Genomic DNA, 23,109 nt, shown 5'->3' on the forward strand with positions numbered 1-23,109 from the left:
AAATGAATAACGTGTAGGTGCAAAATTTTTTTCTACTGGGTAAAAATGCTCCTAATATTATTTTAATGTTGAAAACATCTCACCAAGATTACGCTATGAGAAAAACTTAAATATATGAATGATTTCCTTGATTTAAATATGGTGATATGACAAGTATTGAAGACGTTGATCTGGACATGACTCGTTCTAGTTGTCCAAATCGAAAAAAATGTTGAAAAAAATTGAGAGCTTGTTCTCCCAGACCATTGACAGATAATTGATAAACTTTCAGAGATTAGTAGATTATTTCTCTTTGATTCGCTTGATTCAACGAATTTTAATCGAAGATTTAGGAATGAAAGGGTTGTCGCAAAGTTTGTCTCTTGGATTCCGATTGACAATCAAAAGGAACATCAAGTTGAAACATGACAAGTTTCAACTAGCTAGTGATAAGTTATGATGTTATGTTACGACCCAAAAACAAAACAACAGTCAAGCCAGTGGAAGACGTCATTGTCACCCCATCCAAAATCTGTTATCAAATCAAACATTAACACAATACTGATTTGAATTTTTGATGCCAAAGGTGTAATTCACTCCAAGTCAATCAAACCTTATATTTTAAAGTTTTAAGAAAACAGTGTTTATCAAAGAAAACCTGATTTGTGGATGATAGGAGATGGATTCTTCCACCAATTAAATAGCGGTCAGATAATAACATTTGATTCTTTATATTTTTTTCATCGGCCAATGCTTAAATTTGTTTTCATGATTGCTTTCAAATCAAGAGTTGTAATTAGCAAGAAATATATATATATATATATAAATATGCGTTTAAATAACCAAACTAACATATGATAAGAAGATCAAATATCTGTCAAATGACATTTATTTACATACAGTGGAACCTCGATAAGTCGGATTAATCGGGACCGCGGCCGATCCGGGTTAACGAAAATCCGGATTAGCCGGAGAATTAGTTAAAAATTAATAAAATACGGTATACTTACAGATAAACTCCATTATAATTGTAAAAACATCAAACATATGCACATTTGATTATTATTAATCCTTACAGTACATTTATAACTGTTCATTTCCTGGTAAAAAACTCAGTCAGCTTTGGTTGTGCTAATGTCGTCTGCCGCTTGCGTACTGTGCGATCCCGCAGTCTCTTCAACATGAGCAATTCAGCCGGCGATGTTTCTGCCTGCCGCTCGAAATAAACCATTAGTTCGTTTAGTTTGGTCACTGCATCTCCATGACTCATCATTGGATCTTCAATGTCCCCATCTGGCTCCTCAGCGTCTGATTCATTAGCATCAGGTAAAAACGACGCGATCTATTCCTCGTCAGTAAGTGGCTCATAGCCTCCGTTATTGTCTGCCCCTAACCACAGATTAATGTCATTTTCATCGACTTCAGAGCATCCATCAATATTTTGGAACATATCCAAAAGTTCTTGGGGCTGGATATCGTCTGGAGAGTCATTTTTCATATTACAGTTCCCCACTGGTTGAATTATATTTAAGTCGCATACACCCTTCCACAGTTTTTTACAAGATTTAATTAAGCTGATTCTAGTCACTTGTTCCCAAGATTCTGCAATCATGTACATTACAGTTTTCACATTAAATGTTTTGATAATCTCAACTACACCGTGTTCTCCTTCATTGTCAATGATTGTGCTTAGCATCTGTCTTCTGTAAACCTTCTTGATTTTCTCGAGAACCCTCTGGTCCATGGGCTGTAATAACGCTGTTACAAAAACTTGACGGTAATGTCCCCACTGACCAGCACATCTGCAGACGTCGTCAAGAGTCTCGTTTTTAGCTTTCTTAGCTTTACACCGATTGCCCAAACTGTCTTTTGTTATCATCTTGAAACAAAATTCTTCGATTTTTATCCTATTTTTTTCCAATCCAATACTGTAGATGTATCGACTCCATAAGATGCTGCAATTGTTTTTAAAGACTCACCTTTATCAATCCTACCTAATGCCTCTAGTCTCTTTTCCATTGTCACTACAACATTTTTACGTTTTGTTGCCATCGGGTAGATAAAAACAAACGCACAACACAAATGAGCGCACTATCTGAAGCATGATTGCAGAACAGAAGCAAACAATACAGTACACTACACACACAACACAGACACAAGCGGGCGGGGCGAGGAAGAAACGGTACTGAGGGGCCAGGTGTGGCGGTAGCGTGGGAGAGGATTTGGGGAAATACGCGTCTGTTATTGTATCCGAGAATCCGGGACAAGGACCGCCACTCGGCCGCCGTGTGCCATGAGTCACACACTCACTGTCATACATTCCTATCAAATACTGATGCAACATCGATTCACGGATACTATACCAGTCAAAAATATTTCGTTTTTATTATTGAAATGTTTGTCTGATTTTTTTAATTGAAAATCGGTCCGGGTTAGCCGGACTTCCGGGTTAACGGGGGCCGACTTATCGGGGTTGTACTGTACATACATACATGTGACAAATACAGCCAAATACAAAATAATTGAATTGTAAAAGGTAAGGACTCTGTGGTGTAATGGTAGCACACTCACACGGCAAGTGAGAGATCCGGGTTCGAGTCCCGGCGGAGCAAGTACTTTTTCTGATTGAATGTTTATTCAATGGCGCAGTGTAGCGGGTACAGCGGTTATCGCAAGATAACCAGATCAATAAGTGCTGCTTGGATAGGTGACCGCTGAGCGATCCTGTCCTTGCAAGCAGCCCGGTGGTGGTTCGGAAGTCACCTTTAAGCCGTTGGTCCCCAGGTTAAGTGTTAGAGAGGGCTTCTTAGCCCTAAATTCACCTGGTAAAATAAGACCTTCTTTACTTTTTACTTTTACTTTTTTATTGAAAAAAATTAAATTAGGTTAAAGAAGTATATATATATATACATAAAAGAACACAAACAAAAAGAAGAACCCAAACTCATGCTTGAAGTAGAAGGGAATATGCTAAGTAAGCCTTCCCAAATAGCTAACTTCTTCAACCACCATTTTTCAACAATAGCAGATTCCACACAAAAAAAAAAGAAAATAGAAAAAAACTGGATAACATAACCATAACCAAACCACTCACCTTTCCAGACTTTAACGAACAGCTATTGAATCTTACACCAACAACCATAAAAGAAGTCCTATCATTGATATCCTCCCTCAAATCTAAGCTTTCTTGTGGACTGGATGAAGTCCCTTCAAAAGTTGTAAAGCACTGTGCTAAACAATTAGCACCACCATTGGTAAACATTATAAATAAATCCTTCAAATCTGGTCATTTTCCATCTTCTTTGAAAATTGCCAAAATATATCCTAAGCATAAAAAAGGTCCAGTTACAAAGTAGAAAACTATCGCCCGATTTCATTGACATCAACCTTTTCAAAAATAGCAGAAAAAATAGCACTTTCACGTATTTCAAAACACCTTGAACAAAAGTTTTAGTCCTTCAGAAAAAAGCAGTCAGAGCACTTGCAAACCTGAATCATACAGACAGCTGCAGAGATGCCTTCAAGTCACTGAAGCTCTTAACCGTAACAGCACTATCTTCTTGCAGCAGTCATTTACACCGACCAGATGGACTTTCCCAGGAATGAAGACATTCATTCATACAATACACGAGGAGCATTAAACTACCCTCTTCCTACCCATCGGACAACACATTTTAGTAAAAAACCATCCTACCTGGGCCGTAAAGTTCTAAACTCACTTCCACAAAACCTCAAAAACCTCAGAGGAAATGAACTGAAGAGACGTCTCCAGGACTGGCTAGTGGAACGATCTGTCTACACTATCAACGAATTCTACAGTATTGTAAAGCAAGAGACATAAAAAATCATTTCATTTCTGTCGACGCCATTGTATTTCTTGAAGAAACTACAAATAAAGATTCTTGTCTATTGTCTATATATATATGAGCGATTGACTGTGCTTTGTGAAGTGAAAATGAAATTAAATGAAAAATGTCTTTATTGAATACAACGTAAAACATATTCAATTGGCGAGGTTAGGACTATTAAGTCCTCTCTTACACCTAACCATAAATTAATAAACTATACTATTACTGTAAAACAAGAGCCACAATACAGTTTACATTACTACTTTACATTCAAAAATTATAATCTCTATTTATATAAAGTAATAAAATGAAATAAAGGTTCTCTATGAAACTAAAAATAAATAAATAGAATAAAACTTACAAGGAAATTAACAGACATTCACCCATCACCATTCATACAAAGCCATCGTCCCCTATGCCACGATATCGTCAACCCAACGAGGTCCAAAACAGATGGTCCCTAAGCACCCCCCGAAACCGTTCCCCACTATGAATACCTCTGGTATGATCCGGAAGATTATTCCAGAGTTGACAAGCAGAGACTGTGAATGATTTACTGTAAATAGAGGATCTATGAACAGGAATAGATAACAGAGAGGCTCCACATCGAGTATTCCAATTGCTTGTTTCAGAAATGAAAGAAAAACGTTCGGACAGATAGGAAGGGGAATAATCGTTGTACAAAATAGAATCTAACATGCTAAGAATATGGAACTGACGGAGTAGATTCAACTTTAACAGATGTAACCGATTGATGAAGGGTGTTATATGGTCATATCGTCTAAGGTTGAAGATAAAGCGAACACAATAATTTTGAGCACGTTGTAATCTGTCCGAAAGCTCAACCGCCATGTCATTTATAACTTCGCTACAGTAATTGAAATGGCAGAAAAATCAGGGTCTTCACTAGCATTACTTTCAAATTCAAGGGTAAACAAATAGCAAATTGCTTAAGACTATGAATACCAGCGAATACCCTGCCACAAGTCTCAGTAACATTATCGGCCCTAAGAGTTTTTGTAGTAGTCAGTCCAAGATTTTTGACCTTGTCATTGTATGAAAGAGGACGACCGTTCAATATGAGTGTAAGAGAGTTGTTCAAGTTGATACTGCTCAGAAGTCTGGAAGTTCCAATAAGAATAGTTTGAGTCTTGCTTTCGTTAAGTTTCAGTCCGTGTTTGAAGGCCCACATTGCAATAGCATCAATGTCGGTGTTCATGTCAGCAACAATGTTTGGATAGTTTGAAACGAAAAAGTGGCTGTAAATTTGCAAATCGTCAGCATACAGGTGAAAAAAATGAGTGTTTGATCATAGCAGTCAAATCGTCGATGTAAATTGAAAAAAGAAGAGGGCCAAGGACAGAGCCTTGTGGCACCCCTCGATTCACAGGTTTCCAGTAGGAGTCTTTGTCGTTGGACCTAACACACTGCTGATGATCTGACAGATACGACCCAAACCACTCCTCACAGCTATCAGAGAATCCGATTTTAGACAATTTCAAAAGAAACAATGGGTGGTAAACGCAGTCAAAAGCCTTAGAAAAATCAAAAAGCGTTAAAATGGTAACAAGCCTTTTGTCCATTGCCGAACGTATATCTTCAGTGATTTTTAAAAGAGCACTGGTTGTACTGTGATAAGTACGAAATTCTGATCGAAAGTTGGACAAAATTTTATTGGATTCGAGAAAGAAACATACTTGCTGATGCACCACTCTCTCAAGGCATTTAGATAAAGCTGATAGAATGCTAATAGGTCTGAAATCTGAGAGGTCACCAGGACATGAACATTTTTGAAGTGGGCGAACAATAGCGAGTTTCCAAACAGACGGAAATATTGAAGAAGAAAGAGATCTGTTAAAAATATTTGTAATTATAGGAACGACTACGGGAAGAAAACATCTCAACAATTTCATAGGTGATGTTATTGAGTGTAATAGGAGTGTTATGAAGTGATGTTATTTCATTATAAACATTTAGTTATGGCCATGTAACAGCTAACTGTACAGTTGCCATCACGATTTGGGTCCATAAGAACAATGTTGAACCGCACAAAACCTTTACTAAATAATGTTTTGCTAAAAGATTGTGGGAGATGTCTCACTTTAGACATAATTAAAATTTTACCAAAAGCATTTTGTGTTTTTAAGGTTTTTGTAGTAAAGTTATTTAAAAAATGTTGTAATAGTTTTGCTTTTTCACTTGAATATTTAAAATAAAGTATACACCTTAAAGAAAAATTTAAGATTTGATTTTCAAATTTAGAAGATAATTTTTTACTTTAGTACCATTCATAAAATGAAACCACAACAATGAATACCTATAAAATACCACATGCATATAACAATCATTATAGTAAAAATTAACTCACCTGATAACCAAACATGTTTTACTACAATGATGTGACAAAGTTTGTTTTCAATGCCTGTCATATTATAAATGACAGCAAAGAGGAAAATATATACAATATCTACTGATTACCAAAATGAAATGATCTTTGAGTTATACGTACTTTTCTCATGTGATTAAATGATATTTTATCATTTAAGATTTTACAGCAGCTTTCTTACATGTCTTACTAAGGTATCATCTAAATAATTATTTATACAACAAAAGGTAATAGAGACATACAAAAATGTGTCGAAGTATGTGACACTAATGCCTTGTTGACAAAGATTAATTATTTGCTACTTGACAGGAATGTGTTGGTAAGCAAAATAATTCTCTCTTAAGCTCCTCGGCTATTTCAATAATTTTGTAAGTACACAGTCCTGTTCTTCTGTAACAATATGAACATCATAGTAACTTTGTTTACAAGATACATGAAACACTTTCTTTTTATTACTTGAGTTCTGTTTTACCCAGATTTAGATAAATTTCACAACCTATTTAGGCAATGTTGTTAGTGACGATAATAAATCATAAAAAAATTGTTTTCAAAAAAATATTTGTTTTTGTGAAGTAAAGATCCATATAATTGGTGAATAAACTGCAATATCGTGTATCTGCTTAATCAGAATATCTAGATTGCTCAAATGTATAAGTTAAAAAGTGTTAATTGTTGGCAATTTTTATTTATAACATAAGTACAGTTTACTTTATTTTATAAATTTAAATAACTCAGAACACAAATTTTAAATTGATAAATTAGAGCGGTTTTCTTTAGTAATTTTCAGAATAGTTGGTGTATTATTTATTTATATATATTTATATAAACATAGAAAGAAGCCAGTAATCTATTATTCCGTAGCTGTATTGTATATGGAAGGAATAAAACTATTTTATGTGTTGAAAATTTGTAAAGTATACTGTACAGTTAAACCCATTATTGAGATAGAAGATCTGAGTTAAAGTAAAACGATTCTACTCATGCAGAATTTGAGGAAAATCAGCACAGAAGTTAATTTTACAGTTGTGATTACATATCTATATGTACATAAATACAACCTTCATGTAGTTCAGAAAAAAAAAAAAACAGATCATGAGCAGTGAAGATATTTGCAAAAAATAATAATTAAATTGTCAGAATAATAATATGCTTTCATTATATATGTTGCAATAGGAGTAACATTCCAATAAATACATAATTGGTAGGGTTAATTTGGTTTTATATACAAATCTAATCAGTAATAAAATTTTCACAAACTTTCTTTTATTTTTTTAGAAAATAGCACACATTTCCAGGACTTTTCCACCCATTCTTATCGAAGTCATCTTGTATTAGTCTCAGAACTATATTATTGAGAATACATCCCAATGTTGGAGTCAAAATTGTTAGATTTAAAAAATGTTCAAACACAATTTTCTTGGGAATGGGATTTGTGTTATTTTATGTGGTATTATTGATCCATGACCATTGTAAATGGTCCTCTAAATCACTAGATCTGTTAAAAACAAAAACATCTTTCCTAAAAGAGATATGCTTCAAGTATGGTTGTAATAGGAGTAGATTTAATGTTGTAGCATTCTGCTACATTATTTATTTCATTAAATTGAAATGAGTACAAGATCAATAAAAAGTTATTTCTAAAATCAGTGGAAAAATTGTTCTCTATATTTTTTAAGTTGAAATTGTATGTAATTGTTAAAAGATGTCACATAATTGCTAGGACAAGAATTGGGGGTCAGGTTGTGTGAGCGATTTATACATTTTTTTAAATTGTCACCAGAAAACCTTGGTAAAAATACCAGGGCGACGATCCTTCGTCGTCAAGTGTTATCATAAATTAATACTATTTTTTCATTAATCCTTTTTACAGCTCATATTGTTTATAAATATATTTTATTTCTTCAATAGTTTATATTAGCTGTGAACAATACATGTTCATACATGGATAGTGATCATTTAACTCTAAATAAAGTTGACAGACAATTACTGAATGATTTTGTCTGGTAGTGGTAATGACTCAAACTTTTCATTGTCTGATGAATTTGATGACGACATTGATGAAGACCTTACTTATACATTAGAACAAGATGCCCTACTAGGTTTATAAATTGTAGGCATCATTGTGACAGCGGTTTTTTTAATTCAATCTGAGCCCTCAACAAGACCTATGTTTCCTAGGTCTACAGTTGACAGGCAAGTCTAATGACATCTCATCTGAATCAGACAATGATGACAAAAAAACTAATAAATTTGGCAGTCAGTCATTAAAGGAACACCAATTTTATTCATGACTTTTCTTATAATGAGAAACCTGGTCCTAATAATATCCCTTCAGTTACTGCATTTTATATTGAATACTTCAATTTATGTTTTACACAAAATATATTTATGGTTTACCACCATGTTAATCACTAAAACCAAGTCAAATTACTACTAGCAAAGGAGAAAATATATCAGCTGATATCCGATTTCAAAAATGGTTTCTTATCACCTACTCTGAAATAAGGGCGTTCATTGCTGTTATTCTCAACATGAGTCTTACACGAAAACCAACCAAAGAATTGTACCGGACAAAAAACAAATCTCAGTCAACACCATGGTTCCAAAATATATTTACAAACAATCGATTTTAGGCTATGTGTGTGCTTTCCCAAAAGTGTATGCAAATAAATTGCTTAACTCTGTGTGTGTGTGTGTGTGTGTGTGTGTGTGTATATATATATATATATATATATATATATATATATATATTTTGAAAAAACAGCATAAATATGAAGACTACATATTGGAATTTGGAACTAAGAAAGAAATGTAAATGCATATTATTTATTTTTGTTTTAGTGTTGTGTTACCAATATGCAAAAATGCTTTTCTGGATTATGTACACAATCTAAAAACCTGTTATGTAACTATAGTATTATTTTTTCCACATTTAAAACCTTATAACAAATCAAAAAGAAAATTGATCCCCCACAATATAATTTTTGTTTTTATTTGTAAAAAGATCTAAACTAAAAAAAAGGAAGAATAGCTATATACATTATTTAGTTTTTATAAACCATTGATTTTCTTGTTATACATTTCAATTCAAATATTTTGATACCTTTACCATGAAAATACTAAGAAAAATAAAAAAGATGATCTTTCCCTGAGGCCCTGTAATACCACTTTATTGTCTGGTATTTCTTGTATATGGACTTACAACATAGTTGCAAATGAATTTCTTTTTTACTACATTTTTGTCCCTGTGGAATTTAAAGCGATAAACAACTGCCATACTGAAACTTTAAATTTAGCAGTTAAAGCTCCCAAACTTGTGTACATTTAATTGTGATAGGTTTGGTTGGAAATAAAAGAATTAAGGTATTTGTTGTTTTTACTCTTATTGCTGCTGTATTATTGTATAATTACTGTACATCATAAGGCCAGATGGCAGCTGCAATAAGAGTGTTTTCATAATTTTGTCATGTTCTATGCAAATGCAAGAAAGTAAAGAGTTAGATGAGTTTATAAATTAATTAATTTTTTTTCAATGACTTTTATTAACTAATAGTATTTACAATGTTCAAAATAATATTAATCTGAAATTTTAATAACAAATAACAATTCTTTAAAAAAATATAAGGACATAGTAATATTAAATACAGCATTAAGTATTAAAAGCAGCAAATTCAACAACAAATAAAACAAATACAATTATTTCATAACTATAAATAAATATCATGAGTAACCTATATTTACAAAATAGTTTGAAATAATGTCAAAAAGATAAATATACAATAAGAATAATATGTACCATAACAAACATGATATATGTATACAAAAAGTAATTAAGTATAGAAAATATTACACAATCTGTGTATTTCAGCTTCTGTACTATGTTAATGAGACAAGTGTAAAAAACTTTCAATACTGATTAAACCAAGTTTGTTTTATGTAGCTACAGTATTCAATTAATATAATGTACTTATAAAAATACTTGGAAAGATCACTTTGAAGAGATGTCAGCTGATTATTAATTAATTTAACTAAATCATTTGCTTTAATTATTATTGTACACAGTATAATATACTTTTTTTTAAATTTTACTATTGAAATGTTTTAATTCATAGAAGCTGAGATACATTAATACACTTTTTTATAGAAATAAATTCAAACACATTTTAAAAGACAATATTGATAAAAAAGTAGCTATTTCAGGTTACTTTTTCTCTATCCGAAATTAGTTGGTGTATTTAAGAAAAGTTTAAATAAATAATTTGGTAACTTTTGTAGGAATATTCGTATATTTCTTTAAAGGCACTACTTTAGGGTTTACTTAAGGTTTTAATTATTTTTATACTACTATTCAAATGATTTATTCATATTTACATTAATAATGTTGGCTACAAAAAGTAATGTTTAAGAAATATTAAGTGGACAAGTATTTTGTTCATTGTTATCCCACTAATATTATAAATGCGAAAGTTTGAATGTTTGGATATTTGGATGTTTGTCCTCAAGTCACGCTAAAACTGCTATACGGATTGTGCTGAAATTTGGAACAGGTATAGCTTTTGGTCTGAATTAACATTTAGAGTACTTTTTACCTTCCATAACACATTCATTTCACCAAATAAAGTCGAATTCAAATTGAAAAATTAGTTTGTTTACATTTGAATGTTATGATAAGAACGAAACGTAATAACGTTTCATAATTCACATTAAACTGGTACTAAACAGCTGTTGACTGCTATAATTCGACAAACTTTCTGAAACATCTGTTTACATTGCTAATGAAAATAAAAAGATAATGGCCGGCGACTTATTATACCAAAACAACGGGGGTGAATTTAAACGACCAGAAAAGACCCATATTGACCGCAGCAACTTTTTAGTTGTACGATACACTTTCGTCATTGGGATAAAAAGGTTAACTCTTATTGTTACTGAAGCCATCGAAGAACTTCAATAAATTATCATGGAATGTGGGAGGGAAATACTAATCTTATAAAAACTGTTTCACTTTACGACTTCAGAATCCCAAACCTCTGTTCTTTAAACTTAAATCTAAATTGGATCAGGATATTGGAATAGCTTTGAGTGACTATCGATTATCTCTAGACTGTTTATTATGTCATAGAAAAAGAATACATAGATATATTGTCCAGTTTTTCAACAGAAAATTGTGTGCGAAGCCGCGGGTAACTGCTAGTTTTTACATAAAGAAGGTGGCTAGAAGATCAGGTGATCCTTAGTGTGTTAACATTAGAACTAGCTGGTTCTTTACAATAAAAGGGATGACCCTTTATACGTTTATTTAATAATTCACTAAATTAAATAACAAATTTAGCTTTTCATATACATTTTAGTTTTATCTATTGTATTGATTTTTTATATGTTCACGATGGCGTGATATCTTTATGGACAGAGTGACCTGATGGTTCGTCACGCAACAATGGTTTTATAATACTCATTGAATATTATCCAGCTGCATTTTAGATGTTGGAACTATGTTCACTCTGAACATTTTCATTGAAAAAACATTACAGGTATTTATAAGGTATAATAATTATATTCAATTAAATATGAATTGAAAAATAGCTAACACATGTACTGTATTATTTGTATAACTTAAAGGCACTTCAACCACTTAGTCAATGCTATGTTATCGAAAACTATTTATTATACATTCATTTAATACTCTACATAAAAAAAAACTAATATAAGAATAAAATTTAATGTTGTACATATTTTATGTGTACAAGGTCTATTCAAAAAGTATCCAGACCATTATGTTCATGGTGATCATAGCAACATGAAGCATGTCAGATTTGCACTTTATCTGACTTATTGCAAAGTTGGTGAATCTGTATTGATTTAATTATTTCCATGAAAACTTCGCCATAATATCTTAATTGCATTTTGATACGCTAAAAGAATGAAGCATCTATATGTATTTAATTTTGTTAAATGCATGAAAATGTAAGGAGACTCAAGTAAACATATATGAGATTTTGGTACTAAATATATGTATGTTGTAAGTAGATTCACGAATGGTTTAAACATTTCTGAGGAGATTGTGAAAGTGCTGACAGTGATAAACTGTGGAAAAAAGGCTATTAAAAGTTATGAGATTGTTGAAAAAGTACATTATAAGTGGGGGAAAACAGCTGTGAAATACTACAGTGAAATTTAGATTATATTCATAGATCAAGCTACAAAAGCATCAAAGATTCGGATATTAAAAAAAAATAGTCTGAACAACATTTACAGTTCCATATAAGTGACTGCAATACTGCTCTGTGAGCAATGCAAGTCTGTGCTGGGTGTAGTAATTAGTATAGAAGGCAACTGGCAAGTCTCAAAGCCATAAGTTAAGCAGTTCTTTTTAATAATCCCAGTCTGAAACTTTTTGAATGGACGCCGTAATATATGTTTTGCAAACAATTTAAACACAGAAAATATATCTCACTTTCAGTTTATTCCAGGCCAAAACCCTCAGCATTAGAAATAGCGATGATGAGTTTCTCTTGCAAAATCTCTGCACATTCATACTGTGGGAGCACAAGCTGGTTGAAACATGTGTGTGCCTCTGGCAAGTTGTCTGGTTTATTTGTTATCCGTGTTATCTTAAAAGTCATCTCTCCCATGCCCCCTACTGGTACACGGTCACTGCCCGTCGTAAACAGCAGGAACTTCTTCTTTAGCTCTGGAGTTAGAGCTTCTAAGATCTCCCAGAAGTCCCTGAAAATTTGGTAAGGAATTATAGTTTGTTCTGTTGTTAGATTAGTAGTACTGGCTGTGAAATGGATTAGTTTAAGCATTCTTCTCCTGGTCTGTTACAGATGTTTTGATACACAAAGAAGTTAGATCATTATTGGTAATTACTGCAGGATTTGATAGATATTTTATTATGCTGCCATACAGGGTATATCCTCAATGCATGAGGATATTTCAGGAGGTGATTCTATGGACCAAAGTAGAGAAAATATGTCCTATAAAGGTATGTCTTATTGCGTGGGGACATTTCAGGTGATTCCATGGACCAAAATGGAGAAAAAATGTTCTATAAAGGTATGTCGTAAATGCTTCTTTCCCAGATATCCACAGTTTTATTTTTTTTTAACTAAATAATTTATATCTGTAGAACGCCTTGATTGATTGAGTTCAAATTTTGAATATTGCTCATCCATATAAATATAATGTTTGCATAAAATAATCATAAAGTTCCTATATTCCATTTCAAATGGCAGGCATATTAATTTTTTAAACTTAAATAAATCAACCGTAAGTTTTATAAAATTTGTCAAGAGCAATTTTTTGTAGCCCTTTTTATTTGATTTCCATTTGTATAGCTTTTTAAACTATTAAACAAAGGCTTTTGTTAAAACGGTGCCCATAATTGTGACACATTTAAAGAAATTGTGTGTACAAAAGTTTAGGTGTAACACTTAAGTATTAAAATAAATGGAGAAAAACTAGACAGCAATTAGTTTTAAATGTTTCAATTACAACATATTTCATTTGTTTATTATCGACAATTTGGTAAATTCAACTTCACCAATCAAAGATTTAAATTAAATGGTGGAAATGACCACCATTGGATGCAATGCATGCATTAATTCGCCTGATAAAAGACTGTTGCACTCATACAAAAATTCCTGATAGGTGCAATGGTGTCTTGAATAAGCTGGTAAAGCATTTCTTGGTTTAAAATCGGTGTTGAATAGACTAGAGCAGTGTTTCCTAAACATTTTGGACTCAAGGTTATCTTTAGGTCTGTACTACTTTCTACTGCGCCCCACCCCCTCAGCTTCATCTCAATAGAGTCTATGAAGAATAGCAATAAAGTATTGTGACTTTGTAATTCATAATGTGTTTTTAATAAATTATGTAAAACAATGTACTAATCACTACAACTGATTTTTAAATAACAACACTATTATTATTTTATTGTTAGACTTTAAGTAGTTCAAGTAAATATATAGAGGAAAGTAATTACAAAGCGTTTAAAATTATAAATATTGTTAAAATAATTCAATGATTGCTTCATAAAAATTACGGTGTAGGATCCAGATTAGATCTACTCAATTCATCATAGGTTGTAATATTCGTTTAAAGTTTCCCAAGCCAATCAGATATATTTGCTAAATGTCTATGCGAAGGATGAGAATATTTCCTTTAATTAATTCTTTAAAGTATGGACTCATGTTCAAAACTGCAAAACATTTCTTTTTCAATTTTTAAGTTTGGTCTGTATTTTGACGGTGACTGCCTTATCTGAGAAGCCTACCTCACAAAGTTAGGAAGTAGCAAAGGGTATCAACCCAAGCAGCGCTTTCCTGGCTATTTACGGGTTCACTTTTTTCAACATTACAACAAACTCTAGCAAATAATTCATTTTTAATCCAGTCTTTAAATAAATATCTGTTTGAAATTCTGTTTTGAAATCTACGAAAACCTTAAAATTTGGTACTATAAACCACAATGAGGAGAAGATCCTATCAACAAAATATGCAACAACATTACATAAATAGCTGAAATATGATAAACAACACCAGTGTAAACAAGGTCAAAATCTTTCTTACAAGTTGTACATAAAAAATCGGCTGGTACATACAAATGTACCTTTAGTAACTTAGTAAGTTTATATATTAAATTTGTACTAACATTATGATTGGTTCATCAGCTTTGTAACCATCATACTCTGTAACTTTACGCAGCTCATTTAGGTCTAATGCAGGTGATCCACACACAAGCATTTCCACTTCTTCAGGACGTAGCATCTGTAACATTCCATCAAACATTATAACCTTAAAGAAAGATTTAACTTTTCAATACTAGTGAAACATAACCTTAGTTTGACAAAGCAGTTTGAATTTCCACTAGTTACAAAATGCCTGAGTTATAGACCAATTATTATTTGATTTTGACTAAAATTAGGCAACCAGATCTGTGAACTAACGATGAGTGCATTGGAGGCGCAAACACTGTGAAATCCAAGATAGAAAGCCCGGAATTGGTCGTAGATGGCGGTGTTGAGAACCCAATCCAAGTACAGTGCCACATACTCGGCTCTGTTCTCATTGGTAACTGGGATGTCGTCCCCGTCAGGCTTCAACATGAATGTCTTCACCTCTCCATACTCTTCCAGACTCACCTGAGACAAAATGTCATTGTATATAGCACTAGGTAAAGTGCAAAACCTTTAGGCTAGGATTTCTTATTATCAATGTAATTTTAGTGCAGAAACTAGAAAGCCCAATTTTATCACTATGTTAATAAGATCAGTACTTCTATTTGTAAAGCATTTTTAAGACAGTGAGTACATATTGTATATATTGTACATGTGTATAGTATATTGTACTAAACACTAAAGCCTAAAATATGTTCACTGACAAGTTGTATTGTATTTTTATAACTATACAAATTAAATTGAATATTAAAAATCAATAGCATTTCGTCTTATAATTTGGATTACACCTTTATATAAAACCTATAGCTTTTTTGTTTTATTGTGCTACGTAATAGTGTTAGACATTTTTCATTGGATCAAATGCCATAATATTGTTGATGAGTGCTATTTACCTGAAAACTTATACACATATCTTCTTCTACATTTCCTTCATATGCCAGTAACTCTTTTAAGCCTCTTGCAACGTCCTAGAAGAAAAGTTTATTTATTATTGAATATGAATACCAATAAAAATGTTGTTTCCTAAATAAGTTTTGCAAACAGTCATTGGTAATTACAATGTTATGGTAACTAGCAAAGTTTTAGAGAATTGTTAACTGACCGGCATAATCTCTGCCAAGTCATCAACTGTAGGCATTGGCACGATCCCGACATTGCTGGTGTCTACGGGAGGCACCACTGGGGGAGATAGAAGTTTGCGGTAGCATATAGAGGGGAAGTGGAGGTCCAGGATGATGGAATTGTAGACTGCCAACCCCATGAGAACCCCAATGAGGTTGTATTCTCGTAGGTTTCCCTCCTGGTCTGTGCTGAACCAGTAGCTCCGAGAGTGAGGATGGTACACGAACATTCCATAATCTGGATGGAAGATCTGCCGAATCAACAGCAGAAACCATTCTTTTGTCAATCCTCCCATGTCTAGTCCTGGCTCTCCGACAAATGACACCTTCAATTTCTTCTTCAGATCTTTCTGCTTACTTGCTATCTGCAATTTTGTAAAAACAAACAAAGAAATACAGTTTTTTCATAAAAATGCATTTCTACAAAAGAATGAGCTTTTAAAAAATTGTTATTGTTACTATTTTAGAAATACTTTAATAAAGTTGAAATAAGCTTACAAAATCAGCTATATGAACCAGAACTTTGCATTGAATGTTCTGAGAGAGACCATAAGGCAGCTCCAATCTCTGTAATACACCTGACGTTCTTTAACACAGGATTTGGTGAGGTGTTGGTTGATACATTTAAGAGGTCTATTAGAAAGTATTCAGACTGGGTTTTCATCTCTGCTGATAAATATCACAGTAATATTGCAAACTTGTCTTTGAACATGGCCTTTGACCTGACTAATTGAAATAAGTTTTAAAAATAAATAAATAACAATTGTAATTTTAAAAAAGGAGATCAAATTAATTAAAAATGTGATAACTTGTAAAATATGTTGAATCTACATTGATTGTTTCCTGAAAGTAGACTTTTGTCTCCATCTACTTCAATGTCTTGATCACGTTGTTACATGTAAAAAAGGGTAACTTGTCTGTATCCACAATACTCACAACGGTTACAGTTACAGTTACAGTTGTATGAGTAATTGTGTAAATTCGTAAGAATATGTTTAATATGTATAAGGTTATTTCTTCCTGTGGCTTTTTTATTCCCTACAACTTAAAGTCAAAGTCAAAGTCAAAGTCAAAGTCTTTATTGCACATTACATTTGAACATTATTACAATTTGTAATACAAACCGGTGCATTGTCATAATTTAATAAACAATGTTAAATTTAAAAGTAAAACAGTGGAATTTCCTAAAAGTAAGACAGAAGTATTCAGCATACACACTTATTATGCTTGTGCATGTGCTGGGATGTTTAAATAAATTTATTTATTTAAAATATAATTGTCTTGTCATTTAATATCTCATCTGTACTATAATAGGCTTTTTTTCAATAAAGAACTCCAGTTCAAAGTTTTCAGGGACTGGACACAATTTAATGGAGCAATTTTTCATGGTTCTAATATTAAACATACATTAAAACATATTTTGAGCAATGTAAACTGTACCAGGCATAAAGTGTGGCATCTGGTAACTACTTGAAAAAGACTATATTAAAGAATTGTACATCTCAAAGCCTTTAGAAAAACCCTTATCATTCCAGTCCTGATATGTTTTAAATAGATCTTGTATTAAGCAACACTTTAAAGAGCTATGGGATTAAGGTAAAGACTAAAAATATTAGATGAATGAAACAAAATCCATCAACACAAGGTGGACAGTGATAACCAATCTGATAGATAATTCTGGTTTACAATATAAAAAATGTTAATAGTGTTGCAAGATGTGCATCTTTTTAAAATCATGACTCATTCGCTTCTAGAGTTTTCCTCATCATAATCACTATTGCTTATAAAGTGTTTATAACTACTATTGTAAAATAAAATAATCTAGCCTTTACTTTAAAAAAATCTGAAATTAAGTAGACTATACTTTTAGAAGAAAATATTTTATGAATATGAAAACATTTCTTAGACGTCAATAAAAGAAATCTTTCAACAGTTCCTACTTTGCAACAAAGGATTTTAAAAACATTGGCTGCAGCAGTCACCATATCGCATATACTGGATGGTTAAGATTACTAAGTATCACTTAGTATAGAGCTGCAATGAAGGTGTTAATAAATCAATAGATTCCTGAAAACATCATCTGTTGCATTCAAGTTAGTCTCTTTTTAGTAGGTTTCATAGCAATCAGCATATTGCAATCGCCCTCATGATGGGATTTGTGGGAGATTTTTTCATTTTTTCTGATCGTGACCCACAGAATCCAAAACCACTATAATCCGAAAATGTATGTATATACAGCATTATTTATACAGGATTATCATCTAATTTGACCATTTTGCTTAGTGTTGAAAACATTAAAAACACAGTCAAACTCCTGAAATATTTTAGTCTCTGCATATATTTTACACATAACTACACTGGAATTGTTTCAGTGTGAAATTTGAACCATTAATGCAAATGAGATTACCTCGTTCAGTGAATCACAGACTAGGTGGGACCTGCGGACCAGAATGTTGAGGAAGAAGATGTCAATCTGGGGAGCCTGGTGGCGAGCCACTTTGGCGACAAGAGAGCGCCGAGCTGTTAGAATCATCTGCTGTTCCGAGTCCTGAAGAAGAGACTGGACTTATCTGGTTGCTTGATGATTATTGAGCCCAATGTGATAACCCATGCACATTTTACTCATTTCGTGGATTAACACCGGGTGTTAGATAAAAGTTTTATGTTATTAAAAATAATACTAAATATAATCTGTTTGAAGCTCAGAAGCCCTGACGAAATAGGAGCTAATCCCTAAACATATGAAAAATTATTGTCCTCCAAGTTTGATTGGTCTGTGGAACTGTTAGAAATATAATACAGATCTTTATCTCTAATTTTTAGAACTGCTGTATTTTTTTAACATACGAATAATACAATGATGGCAACGATGCAATGGTAGTAATGGTTGTAAGTTAAGGTTGGATATCAGTTGGTTACGACATGTGTTATTTATAAATGAGCAACGTGATCAAAAGGATTATGTGAGAAAGATTTTCTAAAATCCTCCATGAAAGGCGTACAATTAAAATTTTTTGCACTGGTAGGTTACAATCCATTATTAATAAACTTTACAAATGCTTATTGTAAGCTACTAGTGATTCACTTATTAAACAACTAAAATATGTATAAAAATATATTTATTGGCAAGTTTATTCAGTGATAATTAACTTATGTTATTATTAGAAGCATATTTATTAAAAAAAAACAATGTAGAAATTGCATTGTTATTTTGAAAATAATGATAAATTTGATTACTAAAAACATGTTAAATATGCACCGCTTGTCCGACCTATATAATCAGATGGCAACAGTTAACCACGTAGTGCAATCAATCTTTCAAGGCCAAGATGCATTATTGCGTCTTGGTGAGGGTTTGTAGGTTGTGGTGACCAATCTGCATTTCATATCATGAAGATTCATACAAAATTGTAAGCGAAATAATAGGATTGCTTTTATTTTGTGATGGGGATTCTCAACTATCCACAAATTAGACCATCCATCGATCTCTCAAGAAACCAGCATGGTCCTGAATGGGACTTAATAACATGTTACGAAGTGTTAAAAATATATTCATGACTTATTATGATACAAGAAATTCACAACTCAATCATAAAACCTTGTAAAAAATTTTCATAATAAAACATAATTATGTAGGTACAAGAGTTTATTAATATTAATTATTTACTTGATATTTGAATTAAGATTAATATAAATTGTCAGATCAGAGGTACTCCTTATCTTGTTCCTAAGTTTAAGGCCACATAATTTCCTTTTGTTTTCAGATTGCAGAATATTGGAAATGTGATTCTGAGTGTTTGTGACCTCAAAGACTTTGGAGAAAGTCTCGGTCTTCTCTTTAGTTATTATGTTATGTTACAAGGCTAACAAATGTATTGATCTCATTCACTGAGTTTTAAAATGTATTCAACAACTTCAGGTGGTTGAAGTTGACACCCTTCACTGTATGTGTCTGACCTCATCTAAAATACTTTCTGTTACATGATCAACACACCAGATTTGTCTTTTAGAAAACCTTAAATAATCAAGCTAGCAGAGGTAATATTGTAAATTATTAATATAAGGTAAGTTTTAAAAAAATATCGTTGTAGGGTTAATAAAATAAAAGTTCAAAATACTAATTTTATGTTATTTAATTTTGTATGTGATTGTAATTGGTGTATTTGTAATTTACACCAATTTCAGTTTAAATGACAAAGAGAAAGTCTCATGTGATCACTGGCATCATAATTTTACAAAGTTTCATCAAATTGGTCAATGGATTTCATATTCATATGATGAATATGCAGTCTAAAGCTTGTTGAATAGACCAAACGTGATGGTTGATGTACATGACTGTTTGTTACCTTGGTGAGAATGATTCTCTTGGCTACAATACTTAGGATGAAGGGGTACTGGCAGTAGGCAAACTGTCCACTGTGACTCTGCCAGTTGAAGTAGTCTTGCATGAGATCTACATGGTCCAGGGCAGAGTTGTAGAATTCTGTGTAGTCCAGAAGTGGGGGGCTGCTGCCGTTGTTGGCAGCATCTGACACAATTATTACTACATTTAAATATCAATATATGTGAGTATATATTTTAAAGCAAACATGAATCAAGGATGAGTGTAATATGTAAATAGGATGTGTTCTTCGTCATTAGCTAACACCATCTGTTCTTAGAGAGTATAATTAATTAATAGCCCAACAGTTGAGTATTTTGATTAATTTTTTCCAATAACTTATTCCATTGATTTACCAACCATAGATGACCAGGGGTCCATTTTAAGACTTCATGTAACACATCTTTAAAGAAGAAATTAAATTAGAAAAGGTAGAATAACTCTATAATCTTAAAGTGAGAGGATTTAAGCAAATCTCAGTTTATAGATACTTGTCATCAAATAAGTCCATTAAAATAGGATTAGTATTTAGAGTACTAATTGAGTTGTCTACATTGGTGCAAGAAATTATAGTTCCATTAAAATTTACTTTAATTATCAGTAAATTAATAATGGAAATGTTTCTAGTATGTGTAGACATGCTTTTACCTGCAATTGTAGCATTGTTATGTCTGGGCTCGGTTTCCCTTTATGAGTTTTAGTCCACTGACAAATCTTGTCAGAACCATTTATTATGTATAGTATTTTTTATTTTATGAATTTTAATGTGCCCATATATTGATATGGGCACATTAAAATTTTATAGATCATATAACAAGAGTGGAATATATGTAATTTAAATATTAATGTCATTTACCCAAAAGGTAAGCACTAGTGGACCATGTGTGATACTTTTTATTTATTTTCAATGTACTTGTATGACTTACATTCCAGTGTAGTCTCTTTTCTACAAACAAAAACAGAGATAATATCTTCTCAAGATTCCATATAGGTTACAAGATACAACAGGATTTCTAATTTAACAATTTTTCAATAAATTTGATTATTCACTGTCTTAAGTTCTGGAAAAATCAAACAATATTAAAATGATAAACTATCACCAAACATTTCTGCCTCTCTCATTCTCATATAATATATATAATTCTTCAAAATATAGATTCTTAGTATATTACATTTTTTAAATGTCAAGAATTATTTATATCCAATCATGTTTTTCATGAGTATAATCAGAATGAAAATGCCAATCTCTAAAACACTTCACATTTAAGGCTTACAGTAGCAAAGAAATGATTAAAGAAAACTCGGTAATAAACTGATTTTCTGCAAAAATTTGTCTTGGGTGAACTTGAGCACATGTGCAGATCACTATTGCACCAAGACAGGAAATGTTGCATTTAGAGGGCAATTGTAATTAAGTTGTTGACTGCGACAGACACCTTAGGGTGATGCTGACTAGTTAGGTAATTCAAAATTACTTAGTATAGAGCTGCAGTGAAGGTGTTAATGATAATTATCAAGTGTAATAGAGAATGATACGATAGAGAAGGATACAGGATAGATGAAGTAGGGCAGTGTTTTTACACAAGGAGGAAGAGAGCAGAAGATGCAGAGACTCTACTGGGTTATCCTATTACTTGTCTTGATACATTTAAAATACAGTTAAAATAGTTCCTATGAATGAGGTTTGGCTATTTAATGCTGATAGTATATATATAGCAAGTAACATATCCACTTACTAACGAGAGCTAACACCTTGGTCCCTGTTGGTATCCACCAGCGACTCTTGGACATGGGCGGTAGAGACTTGTCCGATGGAGGGAACTGGCGGATCGTAACGAACTGGATAATGTGGCGAACTATTAGACGGAGTTTGTCCACTTCTAGGCTGCAAAATTATAATCTCTCCAGGTTTAGTTTTCAGACAATGGTTGCAGTGGAAGAAAGTGATTAGAAGAGGAATTAGAGAGGACTGGTACTGTCAAAGATGGGCTGTACTAATTAAGAAGCATTATTTGAATTTACACTATCAGTAAATCAGACTCAGAATGAGATGACAGTGAGCAAAATTTCTCAAAATCCTTTGCCCCTTTAGGGACACGCAAATAGAGTTTTATAGACACCTATAATCTAAAATACACTCAGTGTCAGTGACAAAATACACTTAAGCTGCATTTTCTATATTTTCATGTTTTATATTTGAGTCTTAAATCATAAAGTTAAAATTTAAAGTTTGTAAATGTTTGAATTTCAGTACAAAGGTCTGGTGTAGAAATGTTAATACTACTGAGATAGATTATAGGATTAAAAAGTTTCAAGTAAAATGTTTACAATCATTACTATGTTTTAAATTATAGTAAAAATGTTTATTTAAACATTTTAGCAGTCATTTTAGAAGTTATAATTAAGAAAAATAACACTGTTTAAAATAAAAATAACACAATATTTAATTATAATATTAGAATATATGGTTTCATATATGAATTCAATACAATAATATAAATTTGTCAAAATATATGTTTAAATATATATTTTATTAATGCTCATAATTACTATGTTATGTTGCAATATTAATGTTGTAAAACTGGTAAATATGTCTTATTGACAGATATGTGCAAGGTGACCTGAATTCTTCATGGTTTGTGAAACACTGACTTTGCTTAAATTGCTTGTTTGCTGACCAAATGCTTGTTATTATTTTGTGTCTAGACAGAGCAACT

General features: G+C 32.1%; 1 protein-coding gene across 1 annotated transcript in view; it reads right to left on the minus strand.

Moving 5' to 3' along the window:
* Positions 1-11,298: 11,298 nt before the first annotated feature.
* Positions 11,299-23,109, minus strand: part of LOC124371791 (probable E3 ubiquitin-protein ligase HECTD2) — a 47,759-nt gene continuing 35,948 nt past the window's right edge. Inside the window, exons 9-16 of the mRNA XM_046830146.1 lie at positions 22,129-22,277; positions 20,358-20,539; positions 18,419-18,559; positions 15,993-16,376; positions 15,784-15,858; positions 15,161-15,355; positions 14,866-14,981; positions 11,299-12,939 (exon numbers count right to left, since the gene is read on the minus strand). Of these exons, the coding sequence (XP_046686102.1) occupies positions 12,675-12,939; positions 14,866-14,981; positions 15,161-15,355; positions 15,784-15,858; positions 15,993-16,376; positions 18,419-18,559; positions 20,358-20,539; positions 22,129-22,277 (1,507 nt within the window). The 3' untranslated portion in view covers positions 11,299-12,674. The remainder of the gene's footprint in view (positions 12,940-14,865; positions 14,982-15,160; positions 15,356-15,783; positions 15,859-15,992; positions 16,377-18,418; positions 18,560-20,357; positions 20,540-22,128; positions 22,278-23,109) is intronic.

The sequence above is a fragment of the Homalodisca vitripennis genome, chromosome 1 (genome assembly GCF_021130785.1).
Source record: "Homalodisca vitripennis isolate AUS2020 chromosome 1, UT_GWSS_2.1, whole genome shotgun sequence".
In the NCBI taxonomy this organism is placed as follows: Eukaryota; Metazoa; Arthropoda; class Insecta; order Hemiptera; family Cicadellidae; genus Homalodisca; species Homalodisca vitripennis.